The sequence below is a fragment of the Miscanthus floridulus genome, chromosome 17, assembly GCF_019320115.1.
Source record: "Miscanthus floridulus cultivar M001 chromosome 17, ASM1932011v1, whole genome shotgun sequence".
NCBI lineage: Eukaryota > Viridiplantae > Streptophyta > Magnoliopsida > Poales > Poaceae > Miscanthus > Miscanthus floridulus.
Genome location: NC_089596.1, coordinates 24,914,242 through 24,930,353, shown reverse-complemented (window position 1 = coordinate 24,930,353; position 16,112 = coordinate 24,914,242). Strand labels below are relative to the sequence as shown.

The window sequence follows — 16,112 nt, the reverse complement described above, 5'->3', positions numbered from 1 at the left end:
GCCGCGCGAGGGCAATAGGGGCGGCCAAAAGTGTTGTTTTTTTTTAAAAAAAAATCCGACCGTGTTAGATTTAAAATTAGTTTTTAAAAAGTGTTAAAATTAAAAAAAAATCGCATATTGCGGCTTACTTACACAGGTATAAAGGTTAAGGTATTATCTACTGACCAGCATGTATCCCACGTTACCAAAGGTTCCACAGTGAAGATATGGCCATTGGGATACTTATATGTAAATCAAGCTTGTATGAGCATGTGTACCTCTGGTTCACTGTAGAACTTGTAGAGCTAGGACAAGATGACGAGTGCGATAGCTAGCGACACCTTCAACACTATTTCGACCGGCAACTTGGAAAGAAGAGTGGAGAAGAGGCAATGAGTGAAGACGGCTCACACCAGTGAGACTGAGGGGGTGTTTGGTTCCTACAGGAAAATTTTAATTCCTGTCCCATCGGATGTTTGGATACATGCATGAAGTATTAAATATAGACGAAAAAATAAATAATTACACAGATTGTGGCTAATTTGCGAGACGAATTTTTTAAACCTAATTAGTCCATGATTTGATAATGTTGTACTACAGTAAATATGTGCTAATGGCGGATTAATTAGGCTTAATAAATTTATCTCGTAAATTAGTCTCCATCTATGTAATTAGTTTTATAATTAACTCGAATTTAATTCTCCTAAATAGCATCCGAACGTCCAATGTGATATGGACTAAAATTTAGTTCGGAAACCCAACAACCCTGAGCCTGAGGGACGGCTGTGTCTCGCATGTGGGGTGACAAAGAAGCATTCAAGCCGTGGATGGTGACGGCGGGCCCGTTGCTGCATGCAAGGCATGTTGCTAGCACGCTCTATTGATAACTCATTGGCTGGTTTGCCGTACTTCGTGGAAAGAATGGGAGGGAGAGAGACATAGCGGCACTTGTTAAAATTTTGAACTAGTTTGTGTACTGCTAGCTTATGTACAGAGGTATAGAGGTTAAGCTATTATCTACTGGCCAACATACATGCCACGTTACCAAAGGTTCCAAATCAATGAAGATCCTGCGCCATTGGGCTACTTCTATGTACATCTATCTAGCATGTAGTAGGAGCATGTGTACATGTGGTTCACTGCAGAACTTGTAGAGCTAGGACAAGATGACGAGCGGCATGAAGGGAGCTCCTAGCTAGCGATGGCTTCGACACTATTTTGACATGCAACAATGCCAGGGCCTGTTTAGTTCCCCTCCAAAACGCTAAATTTTTCAAGATTTTCTATCACATCGAATCTTTAGATATATGCATGAAGCATTAAATATAAATAAAAAATAAAACTAATTACACAGTTTAGACGAAATCTACGAGACGAATCTTTTAAGACTAATTAGACTATAATTGGACACTATTTACCAAATAACAACAAAAATGCTACCGTGTCGTTTCGCAAAAAAATTCGGCATCCAAATGGTGCCTAGGAAAGGGAGTGGAGAAGAGGAAATGAGTGAAGGGTCACACCAGTGAGACTGTGAGCGTGAGGGAAGGTTGTGTCTCGCAAGCGGCAAGGCCTACTGCTAGCACGCTCTGTCGATCACTCATTAGCTGGAGCTAAAAAATTATCTAAGTTTGCAATTAGTTAATTGGCTATCAACTAGTAAAACACCTATTAGCCTTTTTGTTTAGATGCACTAAACCTAATTTTTAGCTACCTTTTTAGACTGAACAAATAGTTTCTCAATCTCAAATTCAAAAAGGAAGTGATTGACAGAGAATACGTTGCTCTTGACTAAAACATGGGCTAAAGTGGTTTCAACCCACTAACAATGCATCCTCCTTTTGTCCCATTCCAGCCTAAAAAACAAGTGCCCAAAAACTCAAATCGGCCCAAACGGCCGAACCGTTCTTGCTGCCCCTGCCCTCACGGAATTCTCCTCCGTCTTCCCGTGCGGGTGCGCTCTCCCCGCGCCGCCGAACAACCCCAGACTGAGCCGGCCGGTCGTCCGCCGCATTCCTGCCTCCATTCGTGCGTTTCTGTCTGTCTCTCTCGCCCCCCTCTCGCTCTCCGACGACTGGTGGGCCGCCGCCGCCGCCGTCCTACGCCAGGTGCTGAGGCCTTCGTCGCTCTCTTCGCCGGCGACGAGCACCCACCAGGTATTCCCATCCCTTCTCTTGTCTCCCTGCTGTGCGAAGCCGAGCACCCAAACCCTAACTAAAGCTGATTGGCTATCTGATGCCTCCTAATTTCGAACTTTTTTGCAATTATTATCGGGGGTCATGTGTACATCCATGTCCCTTTGCTGTGTCCGCCCCTGCCCATTAGTAATCTCTTGTTGCCCAATTTGCAGGTCCAATTGAGTCCGCGTCAGGAGCACTTAGAGTAATCATGGCGGGTAAGGGCTTTTTTTTCCCCGAGTCTTATACCTGTGCTCTGTGATGAACGAACTCTGCTACTGCAACAATGTATGCTGAATGTTTGCTCTTGGTGCTTGTTCCAGGGAAATCAGAGCAGAAGTCACGGAAAGAGAGGCGGAAAGAAGGGAAATCAGAGAAGCACAAGCTGCGGTTTCTCTCTTGGGTTGAGCATCAGGTGAGTTTACCAAGTCCCTGGAAAGGAAGACTGCAATAACTTGTTTTGCCTTCTTTACTGTCTTAATTCTGATGCACTAAATTCATTGATTTAGGGTGGCAAAAAGAAGAAGCCGGCAATACCAGTAGTAGAGCCAAGTCCGGTTGAGGAGAAGAAGCCAAAGAAAGAGCCTGATGGCATGAAGAAGAAGAAGAGAAAGAGGGAAGCAGAGGGTAAGCCGAAGCCCAAGTCCAACTTCCAGGAATATCTTGAGATGGAGATGGGTGGAGCTGTGAGCATGGAGGAGGATCTAGAGATGGAGAGGAAGCTTGCGAAAAAGCTCAAGGTGAAGAAAGGAAAGTTGGGAGGTCCGGATGATGGTATGGATGAACTTTTTGCAGACCTTGGGTTTGGTGGCGACTTTGGTTCAGATGATGAAACAAAAGCATATGATTGGAATGTGGCGGATGACACTAATTTAGACAAGAAAAAAGGTAAAAAGAAAAATAAGAAGGCGAAGAAGGATGACACAGAGATGGAGGGACCAGATGACAGGGGTGAAGAGAATGGTCGGAAGAAGAAGAAGAAGAAGATGAAGAAGGCTGGTAAGGAAACAAAGGAACTGGATGATGTGGGTGAAGAGAACGGTCGGAAAAGGAAAAAGAAGATGGAGGATGACTCAGAGATGAACGAACCAGATGACGAAGGTGTTGACATGGATGAAGAGAATGGTGGAGCAGTTCTGGAATCTGAGGATGGAGAGCCTAATGTGGTTGAACTGCCCACAGAATCAAAAGGGAAGTATGTACCTCCGAGTTTGCGTAATGCTTCCAATTCAGAATCAGAAGAAATTGCCCAGATGCGTCGCAGAGTAAGAGGTTTGAGCCTAAATTCTATCTTATATTTACTTGATTGTTGCCACATATATTTATCATTTTTAGTTTGCGAGTGTATTCCCATGTATGACCTAATGTTTGCTATGCATCAGGACTTCTGAACAGACTTTCAGAGTCAAACGTGGAGTCCATTACTCAGGAAATTGCCACGCTTTTTCGAGTACAACCCTAGACTACAAGATCTCTCATTTCTTCTGATATTTCTCTACCACCTGTCTTTCAGATATTTTTTTGCGGGTCTTGATTAACCATGGGGTACTGTTTTTCCGTTTTTTGTTGCTTTATCTATCCGTCTGTTCCACTAAGTGTTGGCTCTCAGATAATCAGGGATGAGGTTTTGGCCAGTTGTTCCCGAGGACCTCGCGGCAATGAACAGTTAAGGGTCTCTCATCAACCATATAAGTCTTTTCTTTAGATTGATTAAGCACTTAGTGTATTTGTTACAAACCCCATTTTCGTATGAATATGATAGTCTCAGTCTTGTCAGAATTTGATATAGTTTACTACTGCAAAACTAATGCTTTGTTGTTTTTGCAGATATGCTGCTGTGTTTGCAGCCTTTGTTGTAGGCATGGCATGCTTGGTTGGTATTGACTTCAGTGCCAAGATCCTTGCCTCTATTGCTAAGTCGTTTGAGGTATCACTCTTCTTATTACTAAGATAAATATGACTTGAGCTGATACTATTTGTGTTTCTCTTGTGGCAGGATGAGCACTCAAAAGAAGATGGTCTATCTCTGAGAAATCTTACCTTACTCTTCTGCTATTTGTGTATATTTGGTGTCATCTCAAGGTTTGTGATTCGAATGGAACAGCATAATATGTTTTTAAAGCCACATCAATCATAAATTCTCATAATATTGATTAGTTGCATCCTGTTGTCCGATATTAACAGCGATCTTGTGTATGATCTTCCTGTTTGATTCTGAGCAAGCGCTTGACAGAGCTGGATGTCCTCTACAGTGTTGATCCATCCTACAGTGTATGGTGTTATATCACATTTCAATAGTAACTTAACTGAAACATTTAACCATCATAATAACTATTCATGTATAGAGTACCGTACCCTCTTTTTCCGTCTCTGAGTGAAGCTGGGAATTTGCTTTCATCTAAATGGGCAGGCTGTGGAATGAAGCTGAGGGGAGATGATCCAGGTGCTATGAAAGATTTTGTCCTTAGTATTCAGAACTCTGTGAATCAGCTTAAATTGCACTCTGGTGTTCGAGAAGATGGGAAGACTGATGTACGTAGCAGAAGAGTAAGTTTATGTTGTTCAATGCACCTATTTAAGAAGCATCACTTTCCACGTAGGTTTTTAATTTGTCTGAATGGTTTTAACTTACTGCTCAGATGGAATTTATGCTTGAGACCATATGTGACATTAAGAACAATAAGAAAAGGCCTAAACAGGATCCTTCACACCATACTCGAATAAAAAAGTGGCTTCAAAAGGTTTGAACCAGAATGACTTGCCCATCATCTGTGTTATGAATTGTGATTTCAGAATGCAGTTAACACTTATTTTATTTTATTTTATTTTATTTTCCTTTTTTACATATTGACAGCTTAAGGCAGAAGATGTCCTCTTGCGTGGGGCTAACATGGAGTAGGCTTTTGGACCCTGATAAGAAAGGGCAATGGTGGTTGTCTGGGAATGTTCCATCCACAGTAGCTAATGTCGAAGATGGTTGCAGCTGTTATAAGCAAGGATGTTGTAGAGACACAAAACTTCTTCAGCTTGCAGCTGCTCAGTGGATGAACACTGACATACGAAGAGCAATCTTTTGTATTATAATGAGTGCTGAAGACTATGTAGATGCTTTTGAGAAGCTCTTGAGGCTGGGCCTTTCTGGGAAGCAGGCATGCAATCAATGTTCCTGAAGATTAGTTGTTGTGCATGTATTTGACAATATTATTGATGTATGCCTTTTCCTGTGCTTGATATGCAGGACCGAGAAATTATAAGGGTCATTGTTGACTGTTGTCTGCATGAGAAGATGTTCAATAAGTATTACACAGTCCTTGCTTCCAAGCTATGCAACCATGAGAAAAATCACAAGTTCAGCTTGCAGGTATATTGTTGTATTTATCATGTTTGCTATTTATATTAAAGCTTGTTTGGCTCAGAAATTACTTTTTCTCAGGTAGTTTATGTGGATTTATTTTACGTGTATCCATTTTTAGGCCACCCCTTTCTGAAATAAATGAATTCAGTATGAATCGACATTCTATTATGACAGCTCAAGACGTCGGTGAATTTCAACTTGTGTTTTTCATATATTTCATATTGGTATGGTGCTAATACCACATTAGCATTGCCCGATGGTAGCTTACATGGACTAATTCGGATTTGGAAAGAATCTTGTCTAGCTATTACTTGTAGTGCTTGCAGCCTTGCTTTCAGCATAGGTGGTGATCAAAGGGTCTCTCTTTCTGATTATTTGTTTTCTACTTTGTTCAGTACTGCATCTGGGACCATTTTAAGGAGCTAGATAATATGGAGTCAAGTCGATCCATGAACCTTGCAAAACTAGTTGCAGAGATGCTGTCAAACTTCACGCTCTCCCTCGCAACTCTGAAGGTGGTTAACCTGGCCAACCCAGTGGAGATGACTCCAGCAAGGATCTCACATTTCCAGATGCTGTTTGAGACCTTACTACAGAAAGATGACGCACGGGTGTGGAATGTCTTCACTCGTGTCGCCGGCCTTCCAGAGCTCGAGATACTGAGGGATGGCATTGTGCTGTTCATCAAGCAGCATGTGATCGCCGACGACACCGGGAAGGACTTGGCTGGCAAATTCACGATTCCAAAGAAGGCGCTCGACAATACTGCTGGAGTTCTGATGTAACCCTGTCTTCGTGTGCCATTCTGGACACACCTTTAGAGTTTAGTCCTCTGTTCTCGTTTTGCTTGTTCCTTCAGAGTTCAGAGAAACAAAGGATAATCCATTTCTGTAATGCTAAAATTAGAGAAAAGTTTTGGTAGATTGATGCCTTGGTTATTAGAATGCTTCTCCAAGAGACCTTTTTCATGGGTTTGGAATGCTTACCAATAGCTTTTATGATGAGTGGTCATACATTATACCATTTCTTAGAAATCCTTTCTGTTTATTGTTTAACTACACATGAAGATCCATACGGTCGCCTTTGTCACTTTTTTTTTGATTACACAGTAGTACAACTCAGACACTCACAACGCACGCACAAGAGACGCACACACGTAAAACCATACTTCTATGAGCATCTTTGAATATCACTTACACATCTACTCTGTCAATTTCTAGAATCACCTTAAAGTCAAATATCATAAGTTTAACTAATATTATAGGAATGAGCAACGACATTTATGATATCATGAAAATATATTTTATAATATATCTAATCTATTGTCATAAATATTGATGATATTTTTTAAAATTTAATTTAATTTAAAATAATTTAATCTAGAGCAGAAAGAGATACTTATCTCACGTGGCCCGCACGTGAGGCTCCCTCCCCGAGTCCCCAACTGATGAAAGTGTACAGAGAGAGGATAAGGAGCTCGCTGCTCACTCCGCAAGGGAGGGAAACACCCAAATCAAACCCCCGCGCGTCGCCAGCCGCATCCGAAGCAGCAGCAGCAGCAATGGCGTGCGTCGCCGCGCTCCTCGCCTCCCCGGCGCTCCTCTCCTTCCCCTCCACGGCCTCGGCCTCCTGCTCGTGCCGCCTCCGCCTCCGCCCCGCCGTCGTCGCCCGCGCGCCGCGCCAGCAGCCGCGGGGCCGGCGCGCGCTCCGGCGCTTCGACGAGGTACCTTGCGTCTCACTACTTTGTCAGTGGCTCTTGCCCGACGCGCGCGGTACGACTTCCAGTTGGGCTTCTCACTCTGGAAGGTGCGGCATCGACTGAAACTTTGCTGTTGTGGGCGTGGGGTGCCCGTGCGCGCAGGTGGAGGGGGTGTCGAAGAAGCGGCGCGGCATCGGAGGCGGTAGCGGCGCTGGGGGGTCGCAGCCGTCGTCGTCGCGCAGGGACAGGGGGCTTGCCGTCGATTTTAAGGAGTCGCAGGTCCGAGGCGCATCGATTTTTCTGTTTGGTTTACACTATACAGGTTGCACAGTGCATGCTAGTGGGGTCCAAGTCTTGGAGAATTGAATACTGCTTAACAACTGTAGTTCCAAATTGAATGAGGGTGCCAATTAGCTTTTTTACATGATGGAGTAGAATATATCCCAGCCTCTGCATCCAGAGTAGAATCAATGGCAATTAGAGCGAGGATGAATATTTTCACTTCATTGCTGCTTCAATGTCAACATGCTTACTGTTGTTTGGCTGGGTGCTTTGGGTTACCCTATACATTGTCGTCTGTGTGGATTGTATGCTGTGGCCTGAGGGTGGGGTGTCGTCTGTTCAAACTATTAATTGCACTTATCCATTCTGGATTTGAGTCAGTTTGCACTTTCTTTTTGTAAGTTCACCACCTCAGTTATAAACCATGCTCTTCAGTCTGAATGAATCTTTATGATGGTTTCGTACTGTTTCATCATCTTGTGCATGTGCTCAACTGCTCATGCACCTGTGAATGCGCTCATGCACCTGTGAATGCTAATAAAGTAATAAACACACCCATCTTCATCCATGTACATTTCTTCTTCCTTTTCAATGCAATCCACATGTATGCTTGATTAAATGTTGCCCCAAAATCTTACAAACCTTCTCTTATGCTAACCGTGCGGTTACATCAGGTTGCTGACTTTGATGATCTTGAAGAGGACAAATTCCTTAATGCTGTCGTCAAGGTAGGCTTCACGAATACATGCCCCTGGCTATTGATAATGCTTACTTTTCCGTATTATAGTAGCTTATATTTCAACAAGATATATTTATGTGTACGCTAAGTACTGCTTTGTCATATTCGTATTGCAACTTCCTTTTCAGTATATTATGTCAAGCACAGTGCTCTGGTTTGCTCAAAGATCTTGTTCTGTCGAGTAAGACTTTGCTTTGTTTTGTGATTAATCATGTCCTTATCACCTGAAGTAGTTTCTCTCCTGTTAGGTCTACTGCACTCATATCGCACCCGATTATGGTCTTCCTTGGCAGAAGCAAAGGCAGCATTCAAGCAGTGGGAGGTAAGTGTTGATATAACATGTGTGTATCTGGTTCAATTGCTAATTTTACTTCTTCCATATAAAATTTCATCTATTGTGCATTTCTAGGTGGGTGGGGATGTATGCAGGCGTGGAATATAAATTATCATGATGCAATAAGTGATTTCATAATTTTGTAGAGATTAAGTTGCAGCATTTTCTTTCTTGTACTGATTAGACCACTTGAGACTAAGGCTGTAAATATAATGATGTTTGTTTCATTGTGATAGGCATCCTGCTTTAGTCATCAACATGCTAGGGCTTTTGTGAATTGTGATCACATTAGTTGACTTCGGTACCTTTGTTTATCTTGTGACAGATATTCTTACCTTACATGTTTTGAAATTTATGCATATCTTTTGGATGAGGCCACTCATTTTGAAGATTATGATTTTCACATGTCCTGAACTTAGAAGCTCTTTGTGTATCTTACAAGACATGTCCTTTTACAGTGCTTTTATGATTGGGGATGGCAAACTCTTGACAAATGCACATTGCGTTGAGCACGACACTCAGGTGGTTATTCAACTGGACAGCTTTATCTCTTCATGTTTTTATTTTACTTTGGTTTGTCACTCTCTTTTTTTCTGTTACTATTTTGATTTAAATTTTTGAGCTACTAGCAGTTGAAGATGAACTAATTAAAATTTCTGATGAAGTGCTGATACCGATGTACCATTAGTTTTTCTATGGATAAGAGTTTAGGTATGTCAGTTAATTTGTTAAGGTAAGGCTGCTTCTCGTTGCAGGTCAAAGTAAAGAGAAGGGGAGATGATAAAAAGTATATTGCCAAGGTAAATCACCTATAGCAATGCTGCTTTCAAGATTCGTCAAAATATCTTTTTTTCCTGAGTGCGCAATCAAAATGTTTATGCAATGAACATTGCAATTCTGAAGGGCGGGCCTGGTGCAAGCGGTAGAGACTTACCGCCTGTGACCGGAAGGTCCCGGGTTCGAGTCGCGGTCTCCTCGCATTGCACAGGCGAGGGTAAGGCTTGCCACTGACACCCTTTCCCAGACCCCGCACAGAGCGGGAGCTCTCTGCACTGGGTACGCCCTAATGAACATTGCAATTCTCTTGAAGTAAGGTAACTATCAGTTTATTGTGAATCTGAATTATCTGAAACAAGAGTTATGCTTATGGGTTTTGAAATCCTGGATCCCTGAGTCAGTCTTCTGTTCATTTTCTTACAACTAATATCCATTGCAAGCCAGCTTAGCTTTTCAACCATATTCCACTGTACTGGTGGGACTGGACTATTGGAAGCTCCACCACTGGGACTTGGGAATTATTAAAAGAATCATAATCGTAATTATTTTTCTAATTTTCAGTATTACTCTTTTGAGACCAACATTAAAAGTTACCACATATGCTTAGTAATCTTTTGAGCAAGGTATTTGACTATTACATTTGATTTTATAAAACTTACATGTAAGAAGTCAACTGACAAAATGATTTACAGGTTTTAGCTAGGGGTACCGAATGTGATCTTGCATTGCTATCTGTTGAGAATGAAGAGTTCTGGAGAGGAACAGAGGCACTTCATTTTGGCCGTTTGCCATGCCTTCAGGTAACCAATTATCGTCATGATGTGTTTACTGGACCTTTAATGATCCATGTAATGTGAATATTGGTTTTTTTTTTCCTCTCTGGCTAGTCACGACAGGTACAGTTAAACGCTTGAAACTATAGTTGAGGCAACTTTTTGGTAACTTGCAACTGTAACATGTAGTGCTTGTTAATAGCACATGAACACCATAAAAGTTTCTGTCAGAGCTGAAGTCATTCTTTGCTCCTGCAAATGAGATAAACATTTACCATATTGTTTCTAGTTATATATGAAAAAGTACTTCACATTTACTTCATGCTGTATAACTCTCATTTTCAAACTTATGACAGGATTCAGTAACTGTTGTGGGATATCCTCTTGGTGGAGACACTATATCTGTAACAAAAGGCGTTGTATCACGCATTGAGGTGCTATATCTTGGATGCTTCAATTCTCTGTATCTGTCTTTTTCATTTGACTCTTGCCTCAACGAGGAGAAAAGCAATGATATTTCTTGCATGCAGTAGCTGTATCATTTCTCAAAAATGTTACACCTGATCCCATGCTCCTTTTTAGTTGTCCAGTGCACGTTGGCAGGATTAAGAACAAATTATGCTATGCTTCATTTATTCCTGACTTCCTGTGATCAGTTCTGACTTCTGAGTTCATTTGTTTGGGAGACTGGTCCATCGTTTTTCATTCTCCAGTCATATACTGCTGTCTTCTTCTATATCTGGTTAGGTGTAATCATCTTGGTCTTCAATTCTCAAATACTTACTATTTTCCAAAAAGAATAAAATAAAAAAGTGACTAGTTGTCAAATGACTTATTTTTTTCTGCGTTGAACTTGTATGCAGAAACATAGCCCAAATACAACATTTCTTTAGATACATTCAGAAAGCGAAGCACTGTTCTGAAAATGTTCTCTAATAATTATATTTGATAAATATTCAACCGAATGATTGAACTAACACTGTTTCCTTTGGAATAGCCCAGGTCACTCCATATGCACATGGGACGTCAGATCTTCTTGGCATTCAAATTGACGCAGCCATAAATCCTGGTTTGTCTTTTGCATCCGCCTTAAAAAAAGGCTCACTAGTCTGCTATTTGCTATACGATGATATTCATAGCATTGACCTATCTTCATCCTTACCAGAATTCCTGGAAATGATGAGCTGATTTGTTGTCCTGGTCTTTTGTTCAGGAAACAGTGGGGGACCAGCCTTTAATGAACAAGGGGAGTGCATTGGTGTGGCATTTCAGGTACTTTTACTCGGTCACATTACTGGTACCTGACAGGTGACTTTTGGTTTTGGAATAATTGATGGACAACCCAGTATATCTGAACAGATTAAAAACATATTTAGGTAGATTTCTATTTTAAAATCAAATAGCTATTCAACTTTCAGAAGCAGGCATAGTTCTGGATTTTGATATGCTCTGGTAATGATCATTCTATATGAACTTGAATTGGTATTTACCTTGCTTATGGATCAGAATCACATGCGTTCATTTTTTATTGTCTTCTTTGAGGGTACTTTTATGCTTTTGATCAGGGTATGCAAAATATTGCTTCCACAGTTACAAATACTTGCCACTTTGACAGTTTTATTTGTTCACAAATACTTTTCACTCCACATTTTAGCAATATTTTCCATTTTAAGCTTTTTAAGTATCTCTTCAGTCCTCTCACTTCACCATCAAGAAGTGGGTGCATGACAAACTATTTAACAAAGTTTGCCATATGCTAACAGGAAAAAAAAAACTCACCTGCAAAAGTTTGACCCCACAGTATAATTTGCTCCCCCGGGAGTTGAACCTAGGACCTAGGGTGCTACTTGAGCCCTGCTAACCAGTCAGGTAGCAGGCTCTTTCGCATATGCTCACAGAAGATAGTAATTAGATATGAAAAGCACTTTTTTGCGAGGGTAGTTATAAAATACACTTTGATCATGTTAGATAAAAGTAACGATTGCAATGGTGATCAGTGTTTGATCAAAGATTCAGAGATGACAAGTATTTGTGAACGAAGGTAGTAGCACTAAGCATGATGATGCACAGATAGGTAGGCTTAATGAAAGAGGATGCAAGTGTTTCTTTTTCTTTCTATTTTCTTTCCCATTATGTGTTTTGTTTAGGTGTACAGGTCAGATGAAGCTGAAAATATTGGATATGTTATTCCAACTACAGTTGTATCCCATTTCTTAAATGACTATCAGAAAAATGGAAAGTACACAGGTAAATTATTCTTTGTTTTAAAGATAAGCAAGCAAAAACGATGTCTACTTTACCTAGTTAGCTATAGATATAAGTTGGTTTGTACATTCAACCAGACATTTCAAATAGATGCTACCTTTGCACTATATAAAGTCAGAAGTAGCAACTTCCCTTGAAGAAAAATTTGATTCATTAAACATGTTATAGTTAGTTCCTAATTGTATGAATATCGAGTGTGCATTACTTAGTAAAACCGTATTCCAGTACACTAACTTTGTGAGATGTCTAACCCTACTATGTTGAAGTTGTGCTCAATGTTTCCAAAAAATATGTAGGATTTCCTTGTTTGGGTGTCTTACTTCAGAAATTGGAAAATCCGGCATTGCGTGAAAGCTTAAAAGTACCTTCAAGCGAGGTAGGCTACCTGTATCTTATGAACTTCAACTTGTAAATATTGAAGTATATATTTTCAAGTGTACTCTGATGCACACACAAGCACAGTTCTAGATGGTTTAGCCGCTCTTTCCCTGTTGAGACCTGTGTAATCTATGGTTGCACTGATCATCTTGCATACTGTGTAGGTGCTCCTGTACTTCCACATTTGATAAGCATGATATTGTTGAGTGGTTTGAGTTATCACACACCATGAAATATCCTATATAGCAATAAAATTAAAAAGAAAAGCAGATAAAGAGATAAATTATGCTTGAATTCTTGCATATATTCAGAACTTTTCGACTGAGTGTAGATGGCTTCTTTTTCTTGTGACGTGGACCTCAGTTATCCTTAGATTAGTCTAACAATATTTAAGGAAGATTTCACTTGGAAGAAAACAAAGAATATTTGTGGAAGATTTGCTATCATCTTTGAATCATTCATCCTGGTGGCAGATCCCTTGATGGACTTAATTGAGGTTGCCTTCAATCAGCACTTAAATGCACCTTGTTGTTTTGCGAGTTAGTTACATTAGGTGGGATTGCTACTTGGTAGTTATGGTTTCTGGCTGAGAGTACCTTGCATATCCATACAGTATTCTAAAAGTTGTTATTAAAATTATTTAGAAAAAAAATTGTCCTCTAAATACTAATAGATGGTCCTTAGCTTTGAGCACAGCTCTAAGCTTAGTCAGTTAGTCCAGTGTGTCCCTATGACATGCCATCTTGCTTTTCTCTTGAAGGGTGTTCTTGTTCGTCGGGTTGAGCCTACTGCTCCAGCAAGCAGTGTTTTGCAAAAGGTAACATTCACTAATTGATCCAGTTCACAGATTTGAATGCCTTCAGTTTTCCTTGTTTTTTATTGAAATGGATCTTTCTGGGTTAATGATTGTCCAAACTGTTTTTGCTTCGTCTGTTTAAGCTTATCAGATTGTTTTGTCTCCAGGGAGATGTAATTGTTAGCTTTGATGGTATCGCAGTAGGATGTGAAGCAACAGTACCATTTCGGTCCACAGAACGGATTGCTTTCCGCTATCTCACAAGCCAAAAGTAAGTTTTGTAGCTTATTCCTGATAGCTTTCATTCTTTTCATAATTTGTTGATGTTATCTTTTGCAGAAAACATTGCTTTTCCCTATGTTTCTTAAACATTTTTTTATGTGCGGCTGAGCCTTCCAATAATGACAATTTTATGCTGTCCAAAATTTTGTATTTCACTTTGGTTCATCTTCCATTAACAGTAATGATTGGATATTGTGTCAGCATGTGATTAGGCGTTATATGCGAATCACGTGCTTTGTTAACTGTGCTTTGGGTATGGATGGGTAAAATTTCTTGTTCAGTCACCCACTGGCATGTGAGCCTCAATCCACCATGTGGATTGGGGTGGACAAGCCCTTATGTGGAATCCCTTTTAACGTTATAAGCCTCCTCTGGATATGAATACATTGTTACAAACTTTATCCATCTAAATCATCCTTGTTTTGTTTCCAATGCATTGTGTATGTTCTATATGTCTGATATTCTGTTGCATCTTTATTTAAAATCTACGGAGCTACATTTTTTCCTACACTAGAGCATGTGTTGCAGTAAAATTTGATAGTTTTATTATTCAGGTATGCAGGTGATATTGCTCAGCTAGGAATCATTCGTGATGGCAATTCCATGAGAGTCCAAACTATTTTGCAGCCAAGAAAACATTTGGTGACATACTAAACCCTCATCTTACCAAAAACTTGAAATGCAAATTTCACCGGTGCACTTTTAACAAGAATCTGAATTCTTAATTAAGGTGCCGTTTCATGTCGAGGGTGGCCAACCTTCTTATCTGATAGTTGCCGGCCTTGTCTTCACACCTTTAACAGAACCATTTATAGAGTAAGTAACCAGTGGACTTCCCCTTTTAGGACTAGTGATATCATGAAGCTTTTAGTTACTAAATCATAAATTTCTGTTCATGTACAGGGAGGAGTGTGAAGATACATTAGGGGTAATTTCACCATTAGCATGCTAATCTTGCTTGCAGCTTACTTTTGTCCTGAGGCATGCATTTTCTTATTGTTAGTGTTGTCATCTTATCTTCATATACAGTTGAAATTGTTAGCAAAAGCACGTTACTCTCTAGCAACCTTTGAGGGCGAGCAAATTGTTATTGTCTCACAGGTATGCTTTATTTTGTGGCTAGTTCAGTCGACTAATTTTGTGGTTTGCTATGCTATTATGCTCTTGATTAACTACTGCCATCTAGGTTTTGGCGCACGAGGTCAACATCGGATATGAGCACATGGGCAATCAACAAGTAAACCTCTTCTACCTTTTGGTTGTCTTTCTTATGCTTGTGAATTGGAACTTACGGGTTACATTAACCAATAATGTTACCAGGTCATGAAACTAAACGGAACCACAATAAAGAATATCCATCACCTTGCTCATCTTGTGGACAGTAAGTACTGACTGCCTAATGTTCAATGAATTCCTAACACCTTCAGATTCCTTTCCTTCTCAGCCTTATCATGGTTTGACTCAAATGTGTAGCTTGTAAAGATAAGTTCCTGACATTCGAATTCGAAGACGACTTCCTTGTTGTTTTGCATCGAGAAGAAGCGGCTGCTGCATCATCAGACATTCTCAAGGAACATGCCATACCGTCTATACGGTCATCTGATCTATCACAACCATATGTAGAAACAAAGAATGACATACAAAAAACAAGCGAAGATTTTGGTGAAAGTCCTGTCACAAACTTTGAAATGGGAATCGATTGTCTCTTGTGGGCATGATCATTCTTTTTTAATGGATGAGCTACTGAGCATGAGGTTTCAGTTAAATCTGCAGTAGGGCCAGTGAAATGCAAGTATCTGCCGGTGAACAATGGCGGCAGGAGTACTCATCCCATTGTGTAGGCATACACGCACCTTGCGGCACAGCTGTCATGTTGTATGTTAGCATAGACAGAATTAAGAGTTATGTTGTACACTAGGAGCCATAGGATGATTTATTCATCTTCATTTTTTAGGCAGTCAGGAATTGAGGGATTGTACAATTTGTCCATCAGCAATCCTGTAAACCTCCCGACTTGCAAATACACAATAGATGGTCCAGAATTTTTGTTGGTTTACGCCTGCTCACTTATTGATATCGCAGAACAAAGAATATCTATAGGATGTTATGTTTCTTTTAGTTTTTGTAATTCATGGAGTTATGCTTTATATAGTCTATTATTCAGAGTTGCTAGAGCCAGGTGTCCAGAAGATGAATTGCTTGGACCCGGCTACTAAACAGTCTGAAGAAAGTCTATTGCCATACATATCTATTTTTTTATTGGTAATTGGGCATCA

General features: G+C 40.3%; 1 protein-coding gene and 1 pseudogene across 1 annotated transcript; both read left to right on the top strand.

Annotated features, from left to right (window-relative positions):
• The first annotated feature begins 1,876 nt into the window (after positions 1–1,876).
• On the top strand, positions 1,877–6,527 carry LOC136516953 (uncharacterized; annotated as a pseudogene).
• A 453-nt stretch (positions 6,528–6,980) lies between these two features.
• On the top strand, positions 6,981–16,112 carry LOC136516477 (protease Do-like 2, chloroplastic). Its single transcript, XM_066509878.1, has 21 exons — positions 6,981–7,234; positions 7,373–7,489; positions 8,167–8,220; positions 8,480–8,553; positions 9,024–9,087; positions 9,321–9,365; positions 10,035–10,142; positions 10,472–10,549; positions 11,118–11,184; positions 11,329–11,387; positions 12,263–12,362; positions 12,677–12,756; positions 13,519–13,575; positions 13,722–13,825; positions 14,391–14,478; positions 14,567–14,652; positions 14,740–14,764; positions 14,866–14,937; positions 15,023–15,073; positions 15,157–15,217; positions 15,310–16,112. The coding sequence occupies exons 1-21, from the start codon at positions 7,073–7,075 to the stop codon at positions 15,552–15,554; spliced, it is 1,797 nt and encodes a 598-aa protein (XP_066365975.1). The 5' UTR covers positions 6,981–7,072; the 3' UTR covers positions 15,555–16,112.

What these genes read in the sequence shown, in the direction of transcription:
- LOC136516477 (XM_066509878.1), top strand. Translation starts at nt 7,073, where the DNA reads ATGGCGTGCGTCGCCGCGCTCCTCGCCTCCCCGGCGCTCCTCTCCTTC. An exon ending in TAAAAGTACCTTCAAGCGAG is followed by an intron (nt 12,757 to 13,518) that starts GTAGGCTACCTG and finishes TTTCTCTTGAAG; the next exon opens with GGTGTTCTTGTTCGTCGGGT. An exon ending in TTAACAGAACCATTTATAGA is followed by an intron (nt 14,653 to 14,739) that starts GTAAGTAACCAG and finishes GTTCATGTACAG; the next exon opens with GGAGGAGTGTGAAGATACAT.